Below are 20,546 nucleotides of genomic sequence, written 5' to 3' on the forward strand. Positions count from 1 at the left end.
TGACAGTTCCTGAGCCCTGGGAGGAAGAGATATGAACAGCTGTCCCAGTTACAGCTGAGTGCTCCAGTCTCCTTATTCTCTGTATATTAGCCAGTTGTGAGTCTCTGTATTAATCACCATCTACTATAAAAAGAAGCATCTTTGAGGAGGGTTAAAAGATGAATTAATCTTAGAGGGCAGTTTAATATGATGTCCATTTAACAGAATAATAGGACTAGGTTCTCTCCTAGGGTTTATGAACTACCCAGCCACAGTTAACAGTACCAGGCATGCGCTCCATTTTGTAGAATGGGCTTTAATCTCAATGAAAAAGTGGTTGGTCACTTCCATAACATTTGTGCCACTACTATACAGGTGGGCATATCATATTAGGCCAGCCATTATTGTAGCTCACAAGATTCACATCAGGGTAAGACTGCTGGTAACTTTTTTCCTCTGGTAGCATTTGCTGAAACTTGTAGCTTTATGAAAGCTAGCCAGTAGAGAAGAAGCTTTTAGGTCAGTTACCTGCTTGATTTCTCCACGTCCTATGTCTCAAGTTTGTGGTGTCTTCAGCAATAAGGTCTAACCATCAAGTTTTCAAGGGGCCGGGCGGTGGTGGTGCACGCCTTTAATCCCAGCACTTGTGAAGCAGAGCCAGGCGGATCTCTGTGAGTTCGAGGCCAGCCTGGTCTACAGAGCGAGATCCAGGAAAGGCGCAAAGCTACACAGAGAAACCCTGTCTCGAAAAACAAAACAAACAAACAAACAAACAAACAAAGTTTTGAAGGGTAACCAAGAGCAATGGTAACAGCCTGTAATGCTGGGAATCTAGGGTCCTCACTGACCAACAACTCAAGAAGAAATCACCTGCTGTGGTATGTCTTTCTATACGCTGTGAATATGTGTTGCTCTGATTGGTTGATTAAATAAAGCTGCATTGGCCTATGGCAGGGCAGGATGGAGCCAGGTGGAAGAATCCAAGTAGAGATACAGAGATAAGGGTGGGGTGAAGGAGACTACACGCCACCACTCAAGGAACAGCAAGATGCCAGCAGATTGGTAATGCCATGGCCACGTGGCAACTTACAGGTTAGTAGAAATGAGTTAAGTTATAAGAACTAGCTAGTAAGAAGCTTGAGCCATAGGCTATCCAGTTCATAATATAAGCCTCTGTGTGTTTACTTGGGTCTGAGCAGCTGCGAGACCAGGCGGGACACAGGAAACCTTCTGACTACAGCCACCTAAACCCAGTACTGGGCTTTTTATCTGACATTGTACAATGTCTAGGCGAGGTACTCTTCCTCCATTATTAACACTAATCACTCCCTGTGCCATAGCTAAGGCTTAAGGAAATCATTTACAGCATCTCTTCGCCACATGTATTTAAAGCAGAGAACTGTATCTGATAAAACCTAGAGTTACCTTTTTAAGATGTGATCTTCCATGTCATATGTTTAAGTTTTGGACAAAAAAAGAAACATCTCTGTAGATGGAGCTTTCCTGCCTGGCCCATGGTCAGGGCAAATCTCTCTCACCTGCCAGTCCCACAGCCTCAGACCCGACCAAGTAAACACAGAGACTTATATTGGTTACAAACTGTATGGCCGTGGCAGGCTTCTTGCTAACTGTTCTTACAGCTTAAATTAATCCATTTCCATTAATCTATACCTTGCCACATGGCCCGTGGCTTACCGGGATCTTCACATGCAGCTTGTCATGGTGGCGGCTGGCAGTGTCTCTCTGCCTCAGCCTTCCACTTTTTTTTTTTTTTTTTTGCTTACTTTTTTTTTTTTACTTCACAAATGAGTCTGTCAGATACGCTAAGCCTATAGGCTGAAGATGATGCCCCAACACTGCGGAGAAACCTCAGATGATTGTCCAGGCAGCTGGCTGTTTCTGTCAACTCACAAGTTTTTGGAAGTTGCTTGCATATACTTCCTGTTTTTATTTTTTTTGTTAGCTAATACTATTTCCTTCTTGGGTCTCTGAGGGAGGTGAAGATTAGTTAGTTATAGTTGATGATTAATTAGGATAGAAAGTGAATTAGATACAATAGAATAGATAATGGAATTATTTTCTCTGAATTTGTCAAATACAAATGAACTAGACATTATTTAGGTATTTATTACTTGTATATATTGTATATAGTTATTGTACTTTTGTATATAGTTTTTCTTATGTTAGTTATAAGCTTTTTCTTTTTTCCTTTTTATTAAAATAGAAAAGGGGAAATATGGTGATATTTTATTTGTATTAAAATGTTATTTGTATGTTAATAAATAAAGTTGCCCGGGGGTCAGAGCTATTAGCAAGCCATAGGAAAGCAGGGCAGTGGTGGCGTATACTTGTAATCCCAGCACTTGGTATGCAGAGCTGGGTAAGTCTCTGTGTGTTCAGGGATACAGCCATTATTGGACACACATGCCTTTAATCTCAATACCAAGCAAGGAAAACCTGGAGGCCTATACAGACAGGCCGTGACGAGGCGGTCATGTGGTTGGGTTTACAACCAATGAGAAGGCAGAACAGGAACACTATATAAAGACATTAACACAGGGGTAGTGAGTTCGGAGAGGTAGGACCACTGCAGGAGGAAGGGTAAGGTCTTAGCTCTTAGCTCTGACCTCTTGGCTTTCTTCTTTGCATTGGTTCTGTGTTTCTTATTTAATAAGAAGGTTGGTTACATCTACACAACTCTTTAAACAGGGAGAAGCAGCTGTCTACTGACCTATAAGAAAACTTTCAAGTCTTCAAAACCTAAGAGCAAACTTGGGCTTCAATGAAGCACTGAATGGGAATCCTGACACATAATTCTTGAGCATTTTTCATTTAACTCTGTTTTGGTGGAAAACAGTATCACAAAACTTGTGTCAAAGGACCTGTTTGTTACTCGGCATGCAGAAAGTGCTGAAGAAGACTGGTAACATCACTAAGAATTTAACTATTAATAATCTGCATTTTTGTCATAAAACTTTATGAGTTTTCTACAGCACAAAGACCTGGAAGCTATTTTAATATGAAAAATCTAAAAACTAGAAAAGAAATTTCATAAAAATAAGCCTCCATGCAATTCTCCAAACATCAGGTAAAGATAAAACACTCAAGTTACTACCATTGAGAAAAATCCTCTATAACTACTCTCTAAAAGTAAGTGCTGCCCCACGTGGTGGCTCGCAACTGTTTTTAACTCCAGTTCCAGGGGATCCAACACCCTCATCTGGCCTTCACAGACACTGCACACATGTATATACACACAGATACACATGTTGGCAAAACACCTGCATTAAAAAAAATACACATTAAAAAATCTCTTTTTAAAAGAGATCTGGGCATAATGCCATACACCGTTAGACCCAGCACTCAGGAGGCAGAGGCAGGTGGATCTCTGTGATGTGGAGGCCAATGTGGTCTACAGAGTTTCAGGTTAGCTAGGGCTACTTAATGAGACCCTATCTCCAAAAAACAAAAACAAAAAAACCATCCTACTCTCCCCTCAAAAACTACAAACTCCTGAAGACAATCAGAAGGGAGATAAAGCTGAAAAATACAATCATTCCTTCTAAATTAAGATGAACAAAAAAATGTCTTTGTGTTTAAAGAATGTTAAACCAAACCCTGTAAGTACAGGAAAATCTAACAGGTCTTTTAAAAATTTCCTTTATTTTAGCAGTTGCAGCTGGAATACTACTGGTGTTTTGGCATTCTTGAATAGCCACATGATAATAAGGAGATCATACATCAGCTCCAAGTTCAAGCGGGAACTGGCTAATGACTTCTTTCCAGCTCACCCTAAGACAGTGACAACGTAACCACCATGCGTGTGTCACAGGTTCACACCAACGTCTCTGCCAATACTGACAGTTCTTCTCATAGCATTTTCCATGACTTACGATGACAATGAGTGCTCTTTAAAATCAAATGTGACACTCTGTAGTCTACAATAACATACTTGTTCAGAAGAACAATACACTTGTTTCAAATGTGAAGATTTTTAATCCTCACATACTACATACTGTTTACCTTTCTATTTATTTATTTAACCTGGCATCATCAGACTCCGGACGACCTGGGAATTGAACCCGGTTCCTCTGGAACATCAGTCAGTGCTCTTAACTGCTGAGCCATCTCTCTCCACTGTTTACCTTTCTAAACGTATTATCCTTAACATTTCTGACAACACAATCATAAAAGAATTTGCCAAAGCAGGAGTTGCATTTTCTTACATTGTTTTTTCTTCCAGTCTAATATGGCACAAAAAATACTCAGTTTCCTTACAAGCTGTCTACCTGGAGTTTGACTATCTTCCATACTTTGAATAATACCTACTATGTGTTGACAGACAGTAGAGATAAATACTACAAGTCAGGCAAACAGTGAATACCTATAATCTCAGCAGTGCGTGGGAGGTGCAGGCAGGAATATCAGAAATCTGAGGCCATCTTGGGTTACATGACACCCTATTTCACTTGTCCTTATGGAATGTTTTAGCCCAACAAATAGGCCACAAATATTAGAAACAATTAGATGATAGTATTTCTACAAATATAATGGGTATTATAAAAGAAAAGCAGGAGTGTCATGGGATATATAAAGATCTGATCTACTGCCGAGCATGCTGGCCCACACCTGTAATCTCAGCACTTGAAAGACAGAGGCAGGGGAATCAGGAGTTCAAGGACAGCCTTGGCCTCAAAGCAAATTTGATGCCCGCTCACACAACATGAAACCCTGTCTCAAAGAGACCTGATCTACTAGAGCAGATGAAGAATGGCTTCCTGGAGGAAGTCATGAGTACACTGAAGGAAGACTGATAATAGACAGAGATAATCTGGCAAGGAGGGAAGAAAAATGACTGCCAACAGGGAAGAGAGCATATACAAAGCCCAGAAGTAGAAGGAAACACAGTATGTTAAAGGCACTGAAAGACAGCCAGCCAACGTAACTCATGAGGATCGTAGCTGCAAGTACAGCAGGGAGGCAGTTACCACACTTCTTCGGTTGAGATGATGGTCGAGACTAGGAAGGTTCTAGTAAAGTCAAGAGAAAAGAAGGAAGATGTATCTGAGAAATACTTAAAGATAAACCAGTGTGACACAAAAGCCATGGCTCACTTAGTAGAGTTTTAAAGATGATAAATCTGAGATTTTTCTCAGTTGTAAGACAAAACAGCAATGCTGAGATTCTGAGCTCTGTGGCTCCCAAGGAGACAGACTTCTACTGCAACAAGTTTCACTAATGGTAGAAAGTAACATCTTAGCAAGTTCAATTTTAGAACATGTGCCAAGAAGGTATGACCAAGATTACAGTAAAATCAAGCATGTATTTAAAAAATAATTATATATTATAGGTACTCCCTCCCAACTGCCAGATAAAATTACTAGCATTTGCAAGGTACAGATGTATAATACCACCTTATATCATTCATTTTCTTTCCTTTGTACTTCTGTAAAAGTATGGTTTCAAGACTTAGGGGGAAGAGGAATTTATGCTATGAGTCAAATAACTCCAAACATAAATTCATAGGACAACATTTTGTATCAGGAATATCACAGTATACCTAAGAACATTAGGGGGAAAGGCAGCCACTGTATCTCTAAGATGCTACAATATCAAAGCAATATTGCCTCATGACATATGGTAACACTGGTAACACAGGACATCAGTGCTGGGCTGGGGGCGCAGCTCAGTGGCAGGGCACTCAGCTAGCTTTGCAAAGTGAGGGGGTCAATCCCCAGTACCAAACACAGAGAAAAAAAAGAAAAGGTAAACAATGTTTAAGAAGTTGTATAAAAAGGAACAACTTCTACACAGATAACTGGCAGGAAATAGTATCATATATGCTCTGTTTTCTCATTTGAGGAGATAAACTGAAATTTCTACACATCATCTTTCTGTTCCATATAACCAGTATCAATAAAAATCTATTTGATCTAATGGTAGGCTTGAAGATGACAGGAAGTTTATAGTGCCCCTGACAAACAGACCGTGTCAAAAATACCTGGTATTAAAAATTTATATTTAGCTCCCCTACTTCCATGGAGCAGAAATTTTATATAAATGGCTATGAAGAAATCATTTCTAGTGTTTTGCTTTAATAACTAGTTCTCCATCTAACATACACAGGCCTGGACCTACCTTAAGATTATATATTTTTCTTGTTTGCTTGTTATTTAAGTTCCCACGAAAAAACCTTTCTTGAAGGGCAGTGGTGGTGCACACCTTTAATCCCAGAACTCAGGAGGCAGATCTCTGTGAGTTTGAGGACAGCCTGGTCTACAGAGCGAGTTCCAGGACAGCCAGGGCTACACAGAGAAACCCTATCTTGAAAAACAAAAAATAAAAACAGAAACAAAAAACCTCAGTCTTCAATGGTCCAGGTACATATATTTTTCTTGGGTATTATCAGAACCCTAAAATGCTTAGTTTTACAATGTATCTGACATGTTATGCTAAGACACAATAATTAACACTGTAGCTTCATATAACATACAAGAATCCTAATTAACAGTAGCATGAATGAAAATCTCAGTCAAAATCCCAAGTTAGCCAGTGTTAAGTGTAAAAAAAGAATAAGGGGCTGGGTGGTGGTAGCACATGCCTTTAATCCCAGCACTGGAGAGGCACAGGCAGGTGGATCTCTGTGAGTTCAAGGCCAGCCTGGGCTACAAAGTTCCAGGAAAGGCACCGAAACACAGAGAAACCCTGTCTCAAAAAAAACCAAGCCGGGTGGTGGTGGTGCACGCCTTTAATCCCAGCACTCGGGAGGCAGAGCCAGGCGGATCTCTGTGAGTTCGAGGCCAGCCTGGGCTACCAAGTAAGTCCCAGGAAAGGTGCAAAGCTACACAGAGAAACCCTGTCTCGAAAAAACAAAACAAAACAAAAAAAAAAACAAAAAAAAAACAAAATAAATAAATAAATAAATAACACGGACAAAAACTTTCAAAATGATGAATTATAATGAGTAAAATCTAGAAATGCATGTCTTATGAATGTCTCTACTGTCTATGAGTGGTTTTAGTAAAAATGCCATATGTGCAATGATGAAGTGATACACATAATTACCTACAGTAACCAGGTCCTGAAACTGTCAATCAGCACTCAGGGGGAGGAACCTGGTGAGTATCTAATACACCTTATTTTACACATGAAAACAGTAAGGGAGGGAAGAAAAGTGCAATGATGTCATAGATCTCATTTCTAGAAGACAGGGATCCAAACACTTATAATATGGCAGAACCAAGGCCCAGTTTCCTATATGGCACTCTTTCCATAAATGTAAAAAAAAAAATCTTACATTTTGTTTAAACCTTGTGGTGATCTGAATGTTTGGTCCCAGTTGGTGGAACTGTTTGGGAAGGATTAAGAGGTGTGGCTTTATTGGAGGAGTGTGTCACCGGGGGCAGGCTTGGAGGTTTCAAAAGCCCACACCATCCCAGTTAGGCACTCTGTCTGTCTGTCTGTCCCTCTGTCTATGTCTCTCTCTCTGCCTTGTGCTTATGGATGAGATGTAAGTTCTCAGCTACTGTTCCAGCACCAGGCCTGCTGCCACGCTCCCCACCATGATGGTCATAGACTCACTCTGAAAGAGTAAAGAAACCCCCCATAAACTCTTCTGTAAGTTGCCTTGGTTGTGGCGCTTGTCACAGGAATAGAAAAGTAACTATGACAAATCTACATATGGATTAAAAGATAAATTCCTGAATACATCTTAATTTTTAACAGTATAACCAGAAAAATTACAAAGACAAGCAAGTATGTGTTCTAAATGTACACCATTATATATTTAAATGTACATACACACACACACACACACACACACAACATACCATAAGAGATCATCTAGACTCACAAATACAGCATCTTAAACATAAGGCTATTTTTATCATTTAAAAATTAATTTTAAAAAAATATCAGTCTTGAGAAAACACATAGCTCTACAGGGGTGACTAAAGGGGGGGAAAAAATAAATCCAGTTTTGTCTCAAGGATGTCGAAATGCAGAATAGAAAGATTCAACCTCATGGCTTGCAACCGTTATCTACAGAAACCCAGAAACCGAGGGTTTTCTGCATTTAGAGCTTGGATGCTACTCTGTCAACCTCCTCAACCCAAACCACCTTGCTGGAGCTCCCCACAGCCTGCAGGGATTTGTAGTTACCCAATCCTGGCCAAACGAATTATCTTTTTATTCTCTAGACAATGTTTACAGGATGAGAAATAAAGGTTTCATTTAACTTCCTCTTATCAATGGAAAAACACCCTTCTCTTAAGAAAGGTTTCTTGAAAACTGCCTATCGACATAAATCCTTGGGATATGCTGGCTTTCTGGAACCAAAATACTGAAGTGTCAGCCAGACGCTAACCAAAAGGGGAAGTCAATTACACCTCGGCACCTCTAGACAAACATGTTTTGGGAAAAAAATCTGTCCTAGAGGGCAGGAATCTTCCTTATGTTTGCATTAAAAACCTCCTTACCAACCAGTTTCCATTAAATAAGATGCAAATGTTACACCAAATGGTCCTTCCCCTCCTCCCTCTTAACAAATGGACGAGGTCCATTAACATATCTAAATATTTTCATTTCTTTAACAAAGTCTTGATTCTCTTTTATATCTCACCAGGGCTATTTCTGGTTTTTAAAAATTCTTCTTGGACTATCATAAACTTGGAAAGAAAAATGAAAGCTGGTCCAAGATTACTCTTAGCATGTGGCTACAAGCATGGACACAGCCTACCAAGTCTCAATTTCCTGTCCTGTAGATGGAAGATGAGGGACACCGTAACAATACCAGCAAGAACATTTTAATTGCTTTTTTAAGATTCTACTCCTTTTTTTCCCCCACACAAAGCCAGGGTATGGTTTCTGCATTTCATTTTTAAAAAGGAAATCCCAGGGTGGCGGTGCTCTGGAGTGGGTACCAGCCCTGGGGTCTGTGCTCCTTCCCTCCCCTTCCCTCAGCTCCCCAAATCGCTACCTGTTGGCAGTGCTGGTGGTGCTGCTCCCACTGCTGTGTTTCTGTGCCCGGCTCAACCTCCGTGGGGGCTTTGAATGCTGTAGCCGGGGGCTCGGCATGGAGGGGAACGATGAGGCGTAGCCATGTTCACACTCTAAAAACAGCACGAAGGGGGGGAAAAAAGGTATAAGAAGAATACAGACAGCCAAATCCATGGATCTACAAATCCAAGGTCCTGTAATAACACATTTTTTGAAAGTAGAAAACATAAAATGTTTCTACTCTTTATGATTAGGAGATAAAATCCGAGGGTTCAGCCAATGTTGGTACATCCCTTTAATCCCAGGAGGCTGAGACAAGAAGATCCTGAGTCCAAGGCCAGCCTGGGTTATACAACAAGATCCTACCCTAAGGAACAAATTCCATTCGTTGCCTGAACATCAATCTGGTGGTATACACAGACCCAACATCGATACCTTTTCTAAACCAAATTCCGCCCTCCTCTCCAAAACATTTTATTCCAAGAATTCCTTTAAAAAGAAAATATTTTTTACGTGTATTTAAGTGTGCAGGAGTCTATCTATGTACCTGCACCATATGTATGCATGTTTTCTGGGAAGCCCGAAGAAACGATGGCTCTCCTGGAACTGAAGCTACAGGCCACTGAGAGCTGCCCAACCTGGGTGCTGGGAACCGAATGTGGGTCCCCATTAGAGCAGCAAGGGCTCTAAGCGGCTGAGCCATCTCTCCAGCACCAAGGATTCTTTTTAAAAATCCTAATTTCTAACACCGGTTACCCATGCACCCCAAAAGATTTCACATGCCTTATAAAAAACAAAAACAAACAAACAAACAAACAAAAAACCCTTCGTTTGACGAGGCTCTGCATTTTTGTGTGCCTCAACTCTTTCGACCGCAAAGTCTTAGGAAGGACCTCTCTCTCCTGACAACAGCATTCCTGCTCTTCACACCCCAATACCCCAGTCTCTCCATTTCTCCTTCGGTCTCCGCCTCTAATGCAAACCCATCTCACAGCACGTCGAACGCTGCGTCCCTCCCGCAGCTCTCCTGGGGGACATTTTCTGCCCAGGGCTCTCGCAGGCCCCGCCTCCTGCACCCACATCTCCCCAGCTCCCTACCCACTCATCTCAAGTTGCTAGAGCTCTCGTCCAGCGCCCTCCGACCTCTCCTCCGGTCTGCCCCTTGCAGTCCAGAGTCACAGGTCCTCCCCTAGAGCCCCCTCTCCTCTGCCCAAGCTCCGGCTCACACCGCATGCACGCTTGCACGCACGCGTGCATGCACGCAAGCACACCTGCTGGCCTTCGCTCGCGGGCTTCTTAGACGCCTCCACTTGGGAACTCACCTGCTCTCCTGAGCAAAGCTCCTTCCCGGCGCGCCCACCTCTCCACCGGCGCGCCCACCTCTCCGCCCGCGCGCGCACCTCTTCTCTCTCTCGCGCGCGCGCGCACCACACAGACACGCACACTTCTTCCCACACGCGCGTGCCCCTCTTGCCGCGCGCGGGCGCGTACCTCCCCTCACCGGTGCACGCACTTCCACACACGCGCGCACCTCCCCTCACTAGCCGCGCAGCACTCCCGCGCGGGGCCCGAGGCGGCTGTCGCCCAGCCGTTACCTCGCTCCCTGCGCTCCAAAAACTCGGCGGCCTCCAGCAGGCGCTGCACGTTGATCATCCGCACCCGCTCCATGGGCTCCGCGCTCCCGCCCCCGGCCGATAGGAGGCGCCACAAACGGCTACAGTCCCACGACGCCCCGGGACATGTGCGGCGGGCGGGCGGGCCAGCTCGGCCCCGGCTCGGCGCGCTCTCCGCCGCCCTAGCCGTGCCCGCCGCGCCCGCCGTGCAGCCTGCAGCCCGCGCGCGGTTTGTTTACTTCTCCGCGCGAGCACGGGGGAGGGACCCGAGCAGCAGCGAGGACCGCCCCTTCCGATGCCTCCTGGGAAATGTAGTCCAGTCCCCCCTCGCCACCACTGCACTTTGGGAGTCTAGGGACCGGGACGCCTCAGTGCGCTTGCGCATGGGGAAACTCCGCGATGGCCTCTGGGAGTTGTAGTCTCTCTTTGGCTTTCGTTTTCTCGTTCAAGGATGGAAAGACTAAGAACTTACATGACTTTGCTTCTGAGGAAAATGAGTTGGTTGAGCTTTGGGTCTGCTCCTAAGGAGACTCATTTATTAGCTGATGCTCAGGGCCTAGAGCATTCATTCTTGAACTGAATCTGTCCTCTATCTACTGCTTTCTTGTGGAACTCTAATGCCTCGGTTTCCTCACCCACTAACAGGAAAGTAGCATATCGGCAAAGGCTGCGTCACAGATACACTTGAGAACCAAAAATCGCTGTTCGGAAACTTGAGATCATTTAATGAGAGCCAGAGAGGACGTCCATGCGGTCCTCCCCCTCAGCGGCGATGCTGACAAAAGGTTTTCTAACCTCTTCTTTTTGGACTGTACTCTTCCTCGGTATCTCATTAGTGTTTTTAGACAGAAAACCTGTTCTGATGCTACAAGGAAAGAACATAAAGATATGATATTGGAATCATACTAATCTCAGTTCGAATTGGAGCTCTGGCTGTGTGGACCCTTGAAGCTCCTTTTCCTCTTATATAAAATGGGTTTAATTCTTCCATTTATGCATGGTGTTGAGGTCAAAAGCGTGCCAGGCACTGAACCAGACTTTATGTTTATGGTACTGAAAGAAACAGACATGGAGTTTGTTCCCAGGAAACATATACATCTAGTAAGCTTCGTTGTGAAGTCTAAATGAAATAATTCTATCAGTGGGTACATTCTAAGCACTCAGTAAACGGAAACTATGATGATTGCTCCTCCCATGCTCTTCTCTTGAAAGGTAACTGACAACAGGGACTTTAAAAAACAGGGAGAGTGAGGAGGTAGTGGTGCACGACTTTAATCCCAGCACTCAGGAGGCCATCCTGGTCTACAGAGCTAGTTCCAGGACAGCCAGGGCTACACAGAGAAACCCTGTCTCAAAAAACCAAAAGGAAAGAACAAAAAGCAGGAAGCACACTGAAAACCAGCCACTCTCTGTTCTCAACCACCACCCTCTTTTCCAAGTCCCTCATCTAAGGGATGTCTCGACCTTGGCACTATTGACACTTTGATGGTTCCTCCTGGGAGCTGGGGTCTGTTCTGTGCATTGTTGGGTGCTCAGCAGCATCCCTAGCCTCTACCCACTAGATGCCAGTAGCACACCACCACCCCTTGGGCATGACAACACAAAATGCCTCCAGATATTGCCACATGTCCCATGAGACACAAAACCACACCAGCTGAGAACTCTGGGGAAAGCAAGCAAGATGGAGTGCTGCATGCTCTAGGAGCGAGTGGGAGCTGTGGAAACCAGCCATGACCTGTCTCTGGTCATGTTCACCTGCTCCTCCTGGTGAGGAGACAATGTCCCCTTCCTTGTGGTCATGTTATGGCTACTCCAAAAAAATACATCTTGGGATGGATCACTTACCCTCTCAAAAGTGTTATGGGTTTGTGCTGTATTTTAATGCCCTCTCTCTCTCTCTCTCTCTCTCTCTCTCTCTCTCTCTCATTCCTCCTCCTTCTTTATGAGCAGTGTCTCCAGTGAGGTCACAGGCCCTTTTAAATATTACACTTGGCACAACATTTAAGAAATAGATGTTCATCAAATTCAAGGAGACCCAAAAGGAGAAGTGTTCACAAGCCACAGTGGGGCAGGGGGACTTTTCTAGACTTTAAAGAAGGGACTGTGCTTTTTCAGCTGTTGGATAGGTCATAAGGTTTTCCCATTGCGTACTGGTAACAATAGCCCTTCATTCCCAGCCAAGGACATTACTGGATAGAGGTAGGAAGAAATTGTGCCTGTGTGTGCCTGTGTGTGTGTGTGTGTGTGTGTGTGTTTCACTCTGCCAGGTGAGGTGGCTCACACTTTTAATCCCAGCACTCAGGAGGTAGAGGCAGACCTGGTCTCCAGAGTGAGTTCCAGGACAGCTGGAATTACATAGAGAGAACCTGTCTCAAAAAACAAACAAACAAACAAACAAACAACAACAAAAAAAAAAAACCCATTCACTCAGAACACCTGTTAGTTGGAAATAAAAAACATGTAAGGTTAAAGGCCAGGTGTGGTGGTACAATCCTTTAACTCCAGCCTCTTGGGAGGCAGAGGCAGATGGATTTCTGTGAGTGCAAGACTAGCCTGGCCTACACAGTAAGTTAGTGAGTTCCAGGTCAACCAGGGTTATACTGTGAGACCTTGTCTGATCGAGGGGGCAGAGAAAAGAAAGATGAGTTTAAAAGTTCACTTTTACCACTTGTAGAACCCCTTAAAATTTTCAACTCCAGGGGCGGTGGTGGCGCTTGCCTTTAATCCCAGCACTCGAGAGGCAGAGCCAAGCAGATCTCTGTGAGTTTGAGGCCAGCCTGGGCTACAGAGTGAGTTCCAGGAAAACCTCCAAAGCTACACAGAGAAACTCTGTCTCAAAAAACAACAAAAAAATTCAACTCCAAATTCCAAGGACTCTGGGAATTTAAGTCACTTTTATAGCAAGTGACAGTTTACTGTACCCAATGGCAGGTACGCCTGTGTAGCGGCTGACGAAGAGGTGAAAAGTCACACAAAAGTCACCGAAGGCCACCTGCACATATGGAGGAGCACTGTCAATGGTGACAGTGGCTGACACATGGACAGAAACCTCCATCCTTTCCATGTGCAATTAAAGAGGCTGCTATCCACACACACACACACACACACACACACACACACACACACACACACACGTCCTCCACGCTCTGTTAGCCAGGGGGAGCCCAAAGGCAGCATGGCTTTGCTTTTGTTCAGATGAAGCCAATTTGCACTACAAACATGATTGGGAAACAGGAAAGCAAGGGTTACATGTCCACAGACACAAGAACTGGGATCTTTCCAGTCTCTGGGTTCACCCTATTACTAAAGAGAGTCAGTCTGTCTGTCTCTGTCTCTGTCTCTGTCTCTGTCTCTCTCTCTCTGTCTCTCTCTGTCTGTGTGTGTGTGTGTGTGTGTGTGTGTGTGTCTTCCTCTCCCTCACCATTTGAAAATAGCAAAAATCCCCCAGCTCTACCACAATCGAAGGTGGGTGGGGACAGTCTGCCCCTGAAGAAGCAGTCCAAGCTCTCACTTTTAGGGTCCTTCCTGCCCCTCCACTCCCCGAGTACAGTTTAGTAGATGCCAATTCCCAAGTGATATATTGCAAACTCATACATGGAGGCTGATTAGCATACAGTCTTCCCAGACAGGTGAGATGGAGAAAGGAGGAAAAGTCTGTGGAGTTCAGTTACAAGTCCACAGACGTTGCTGAGGACACCGGGGTTGTTCGGGTTCCGAATCTGCAAAGTGCTTGTAGGCACTGTTTTCAGCAATTATCTGTAATGATTTCAGAGAACCAGGGTTTGGACAGGGGAGCATGAATTCCGAGGTCCTAGAAATCAACTGCACTAACAGTTACTCATTTTTCCACACACAAACACACCCACTCCCATATGAAGGCAGCAGCCTCCTCTTCCTCCAGGGTCCACAAACGTGAAGAGCTACAGGAAGCCTTGGCTCTGCCCAGTGAGTCAGCCTTGTCTAACTTAGAGCATAAGCGCTCAAGTCAGCGGCAGCTCGGAGCAGCGGGGCTGTGTGCAGCCGAGATAAATTTGGGTCTAAAGGGATGACGTAATGCTAAACCCGAGAGGTGGCTGCCGTCTCCCAGGGCTCCAGTCGCCAGGGCTGCCGGCTGACTTCCCAACCACATGGAAACGCACCAAGCGACCCAGGTGCCCAGGCTGGGGAGGAAGGGAGAGGGCGGGGAGGGGGTAGCGGCAGAGGAGGCAGTGGTTAATCCCAGAGCGCTGAATCTGGAAGTTTGTTGTTTTTAACTCCAGTTTTTCTGGTGAGATCAGACCACTGGCAAAGGCTCAGGCAGCTGCACTTGACTTCCATCCTGACCCATCTCTTGCTTTAGAAAAGGGTTTTTTACATTTTATTAAATAGCCCTTATTACAGCTGCCTATTTCAGTGATTTTAACGGTGTACTAATCTCTCAACTGTTCCTTTTTTTTTTCTTTTTTCTTTGCATGAACTTGGATCCAAGAAGAAGTCTGCATTGCAGGATTCTGTTAATGTGCACTTCTAAGTAGTTTGCTTACCCCTGAGGACACACCTCAAACCGAACCCTGGTGGGGGGCACCATGGGGGGTGGTGTTAAGGAATTCAAAAGGGATTTGGTAGATTGATGCCAAGTGAATGTTCCTCCAAAATGTTTCATAGTTTGTGTCCTGCAAGTCTATCACTAAACTGGCTTCTCAGCCTGAGTCCATTTTTTCAGTTCAGAACATCCAGGCTCAGAGAAGTACGCCAACATGCCAAACGCCACACAGCTGACCTACCCATGAGAGAGAGCTGAAACCTAGGCCTTAAGCTGTATGCTCCCTTCTCATCGCTAGAATTTTCTTTCCCGATTGACTCAAGTTTCAAAGGAAAAGGGACACACACACACTCTGAAGTGGAGTAAGTTTTCAGATCTTTTAGGTCCTAGGGGCCCCAACCTCAGCTCTTTAAATGTCACAATTAAGTAACATTCTTAAAGGGTCTGAAGGACTCCCAGATCACTTTTCCTCAGACCCACTCAGGGTCCCACTCTAACGATACAGTTCCTACCCCGGGCCCTGATTATGATGCAGCCGCCTTCCTTAGGAACGCCGTGAGCCCTTTGCTCAAGATCTCACCTTCGCTGCTAATGTCATGTGATCTCCTGTCATTTGTCTTTGTAGTCATTTATGCTGGTAGATCTCCCCATGTCAGCGATGCCCGAGCACATGACCTGGTCAACCAGGGGATGCTATTTTTTCGGAGCCTTGCTCAAACCTATCATTTATGTTTTATTTAGAATGTTTTGCCTATATTCAAGAACAGGAATAAACTAGAAAAGGCTGAGGTGTGGCTCAGTGACAAGAGCTTGCCCAGCCTTCTCAAGGTCCTGGATTCAATCCCTAACATCACAAAAATAAGTAAATAAATAAATTGTAATTCTTGTTTTAAGATAGGGTCTAATGTAGCCCAGGCTAGCCTCAAACTCTTTAAGTGGCAAAGGATGACCTTGAACTCCTTGATCCTCCTGCCTCCACCTCCCCAAGTTCTGTGATTACAGGCATGTGCCACCATACCAGGACAGCTCATTTTTCAGGTTTGCCAGTATAAAGATTCTTTTTTCCCCGTTTTTTAAAATTAACTTCCTATTAATGTGTGTGTGTATGCCCGTGCCCACACTCGTGCATATGAATGCATGCCCATTCAGAGGTCAGAGGAGGACTTTGAGTGTCCTGCCTTGTCACTCTGCTGTGTCTTCTTGAGACAAGGTCTCCTATGGAACCTGGAGCTTGCTGTTTCTCAGCCGAGCTGAATGGCCAACAAAAGCAGCAGCCCTTCTGTCTCTTCCTGCAGTCACCCAGGGCTGGAGTCACAATCATGCAGACTTTTACCTGAGTGTTGGGGATCACAAGGAACCCTGGTTCTAAGCTTGTGCAGCAGGCCATTACCTACTGACTAGCCCCCACCCCAAATAGAAGCAACTTGATTTTAAAGCCTTCAAAAATAATAAATAAATGAAATAAAATAATAAAAAGAGCTGAGTGTCTTTGGGACACACTTTTAATACTAGAATTAATTCCAGAAGGCAGAAGCAAAAGGCACATCTCTGTGAATTTGAAGCCAGCCTGATCTACATAGCACTTCCAGGCCAGAAGGGGTATGTAATGAGGCCCTGACTCAAACAAGAACAAACAAACTAACTAAACTAAAACCTAGAACTCTGCCAGAGGCCAACCCCACTGCTAAGACTGGGCCTCATGTTCTTGCCATGGCCCCAGGTCTGGCCACTCTCTTTTTCCCTTTCAGGAGCCTAGCCTGGAGTGGCCCTTCCCCCTGCCCTCTGTTGATATCACCACCCCTTTCCCGATGGCACAGACTGGTGAAGGGCCATAGTAGGCCCCAGCAGGCCCTGGGCACTAAGTCACACACCTAGCCCCTTCCGCTTCAGGTCTTCAGGCTTAGCCTCAGGTGCAGCATTTACAATAAAAACGCAGGCTCTTGCTCATCTGAAGATATGGATGATGTCACCTCTCCCCCACTTGGAGCTCCAACCTTGATTCTAGAATGTTAGGAGTCTCAACAGAGCCTAGAACAAAATGAATCCATTTACCAACTTGCTACCATATAACTGTGTCTGAGTCAGTGTTCTATTGATGTGAAGAGACACCAGGATGGCAGCAACTCTTATACAAGAAAACATTTGATTGGGGTTGGCACAGTTTCCATTATCGTCATGACAGGATGCATGGCCATGTGCAGGCAGACATGGGTGCCGGAGAGGTAGCTGAGAGTTCTACATCTGCATCCGCAGGCAGCAGGAAGAGACAGTGACACACTGGGCCTGGCTTGAGCATCTGAAACCTCAGAGCCCACCCCCAGTGACACTCCTAAGAGCCTGTGGGGCACTTCATTCAAACCACCACAAACTGTATGCACGGTGCTGCTTCTCCAGTCCGCTCTTTCAACTCTCAGCACATCCCTGAGATTCCTGTTTGACAGATGAGGCCCAGAAAGTCACACAGGCAGTGACTAGATTCAAAGCCAGATCTTCTGACCTGCCCCCCCAACACACACACACACACACACACACACACACACACACACACACAGCATATTTGGCTAGGCAGAATTGGTTAGGTCTACGGTCTCAACCTGAGGAGGCTGAGCTAGGTCTCAACTTATTCTTCCAGGTGGCCTTGGGAATGTGTCCGAATGGGATTTCCGTGGTATTTAGTGGTGGGAACAAAGGATACTAATCCTGCAGTCTTCTAGATTATTCTGCATTTCTGTGTAAATAATAGCTCTCGGCTTTTGTTTTGTTTTGTGGCTTTTTCTCAAGACAAGGAATCACCATATAGCCAAGGCTATCCTAATAGTTGCCAACTATCCCAGGCTATCCTTAAATCTAGAATCCTCCTGCCTCAGCCTCCCCAGTGCTGGGATGATGACTATGAACTACTGGTGCAATAGTGTTCTTGTTAACAGCTAGCTCAGAAAATTCATCATTCATTCAGCAAATAGTCCCTAGATATCCACTGTGTGCTATGCAGGGATGAACAAAACAGAGCTTGCTCCCTCTCCTCAGGGTGCCTATAGTCTAGCCATACAGACTGATGATAAGCAAGTAAAACAGCAAATCATGGTAAGTGGGCTAAGGGTTAAATGATAAAGAACCATGGTAAATGCAGATTCTAACTTAGCAGATGGGATGGAGCCTGGGAAGCTAAGACATGTGGGAGGTAAGACTGCCTGTCCTAGAGATCACTATACTCTGAACAGCAGGGATGAAAGTTACGGCAAGGAGTTTGGCTTTCATCCTAAGTGAGGTGGGAAGTAAACCGTGGAAGGGCTTCCAACAAGTGAGTGACATGAACCCGGTCATCGTTAACACCACTCCTGTTTCTAGAGCTCTACTCAGGACAGAAGGAGGCTGGGCCTATGCTGTCTGACAGGAACCACCTGGTCCACACTGTCCAGCAACAACTGGACATCAAGCTCATCTCGGAAATTCACACAGCTGGCTATGAGGGAAGTTCCCAGGAATCCACAAGGATGACCCCAGCTTAGACTACTAGCAATAGTGGAGAGGGTGCCTGAGCTGTCTTGCCCCAGTAATCAGATCATTGAGTACCCTAACTGTCATCATAGAGCCTTCATCCGGTAACTGATAAAAGCAGATGCAGAGATCCACAGCCAAGCACCAGGCCGAGCTCCAGGAGTCCAGTCAAAGAGAGAGAAGAGGGATTCTATGAGCAAGGGGCATCAAGATCATAATGGGGAAACGTACAGAGACAACCAAACCAAACTAGTGGGAACTCATGAACTGTGGACCGATAGCTGTGGAGCCTCCACGGGACTGGACTAGGCCCTCTGCATAAGTGAGAGACAGTTGGGTAGCTTGATCTGCTTAAGGGGCCCCCTGGCAGTAGGATCAGGATCCATCCCTGGTGCATGAGCTGGCTTTTTGGAGCCCATTACCTATGGTGGGACGCCTTGCAGGGGGAGGGGCTTGGACCTGCCTCTACTGAATGTACCAGGCTCTGCTGACTCTCCATGGAAGGCCTTACCATGTTGGAGGAAGTAATGGGGAGTGGGATGTGGGGGGAAGGCTGGAGGGAAGAGAGGGATCTGTGGTTGGTATGTAAAATGAATAAAAAATTCCTTAATAATAAAAAAGAAATCCACACTGCCTTTCTGCAGAAGCCCTTGGCGCCAAGCACCACCCAGCCCAGTTGCCCTACAAGCTGGGGCGTTCCAGGAAGTCTTGGAGTCTGATAGGGTGTGGATCCACAGCCCTGACAGCCAACCTGTAGCACCACAGGTGCCCTACTGGTTGGGCGGGTTTCTCAGAGGGTGCCAGCAAGCTGGCATAAGCAAGCAAGCAAAACTACCCCAGACCATCAGTCTCCAGGGAATGGCTTCTGTGTCAATGCTGGAACCCCTAGAACTCTCTAGCTGCCTCTCTCCGCTCTAGGATGAATGGGGAGAAAAGGAAGTCACTAAGGAAGTCACTCGAGGGAGATATCTTCCTGGAGCCTTCAACCCATACCACAAACATTCCAGATTCCATTTCTTGCCTCTTGTTAACTTCCAGCTCCCTAAGGCTCTCCCCAAACCCCTAAGGAAGAACAGTGGGTTTAAGTCCCAGACCCACTACTGTTAGCATGTGGGCTTGGGAAAGTGAGCCAGCCTTGCTAAGGCTGAAGCAGCTCTAAAAATGAAGGTAACTACAGACCTGCTGATTGGATGTTTGTGAGGATTTAATACAGCGCGCGCTTAGCATTGCGCTGGCACATAGTAAATGCCCAGTAGAGGGGGGCGGGCATTCCCACCATTCCAACAGAGCACTTACTTGTCAGAGCTGTCTTGGAGACTGGTTATCAGACTCCCAGGAGATAGACGAGAATTGGGTATTGGTTTCTGTCTGGCTAATATTTGAACAGGAATGTGCACCTGACCTGGAGAGCTGACACACTTCACTCTCAGAGCACCAAGCACAGAGTTTGGCTCTTGGCTGTTTTAGATATTTCTTTTTGCATTAAGCTAAATTTCATGGCTGGTCAAAAGGATGAAGGAGAGTTGTACACATGGCACTCAGAATTTAAGGGCCTGACATGGCAGGGGTGGTCAGGCTGCCGTGGGAGCCGTTCTGTAGCTCTGGCCCCTGCAGAGATAAAAACAAGGACAACCCCAGCTCCTGCTTGCCACGTGTGGCTAGAAGTCACATAGCCCGGGCCTGCCCTCTACTTTAGTACAATAGCCTGTCTATTAGAACTCACAAAACATCTTCAGTCCTGTGTCCTTGTAATGACAATAAGTATACAAAGTAAAACATTTCAAATACTAGATAGTCCAAATCTCTCCTTCTTGGTTCAAATTAGAATCTCCTAATCTCATCCTCCCTCGGGACAGTGCGTTTATCTTTCTAATTTTGCTGTGCTTCAATTCCTTAGGAGACATCGGTGCTTCGTGGCCAAGGGCATGCTATCTGGG

At 45.3% G+C, this 20,546-nt stretch overlaps 1 protein-coding gene across 2 annotated transcripts in view; it reads right to left on the reverse strand.

Moving 5' to 3' along the window:
* Mxi1 (MAX interactor 1, dimerization protein) overlaps positions 1–20,546 on the reverse strand; it is a 74,859-nt gene that overhangs the window by 44,232 nt on the left and 10,081 nt on the right. Inside the window, exons 1-2 of one of the 2 annotated variants that reach the window (XM_059256568.1) lie at positions 10,572–10,792; positions 8,957–9,089 (exon numbers count right to left, since the gene is read on the reverse strand). In XM_059256568.1, the coding sequence (XP_059112551.1) occupies positions 8,957–9,089; positions 10,572–10,644 (206 nt within the window). In that variant the 5' untranslated portion in view covers positions 10,645–10,792. Of the gene's footprint in view, positions 1–8,956; positions 9,090–10,571; positions 10,793–20,546 lie in introns of those variants that run through there. The other variant, XM_059256562.1, reaches the window with a different exon arrangement.

Source organism: Peromyscus eremicus, chromosome 1, assembly GCF_949786415.1.
Source record: "Peromyscus eremicus chromosome 1, PerEre_H2_v1, whole genome shotgun sequence".
NCBI lineage: Eukaryota > Metazoa > Chordata > Mammalia > Rodentia > Cricetidae > Peromyscus > Peromyscus eremicus.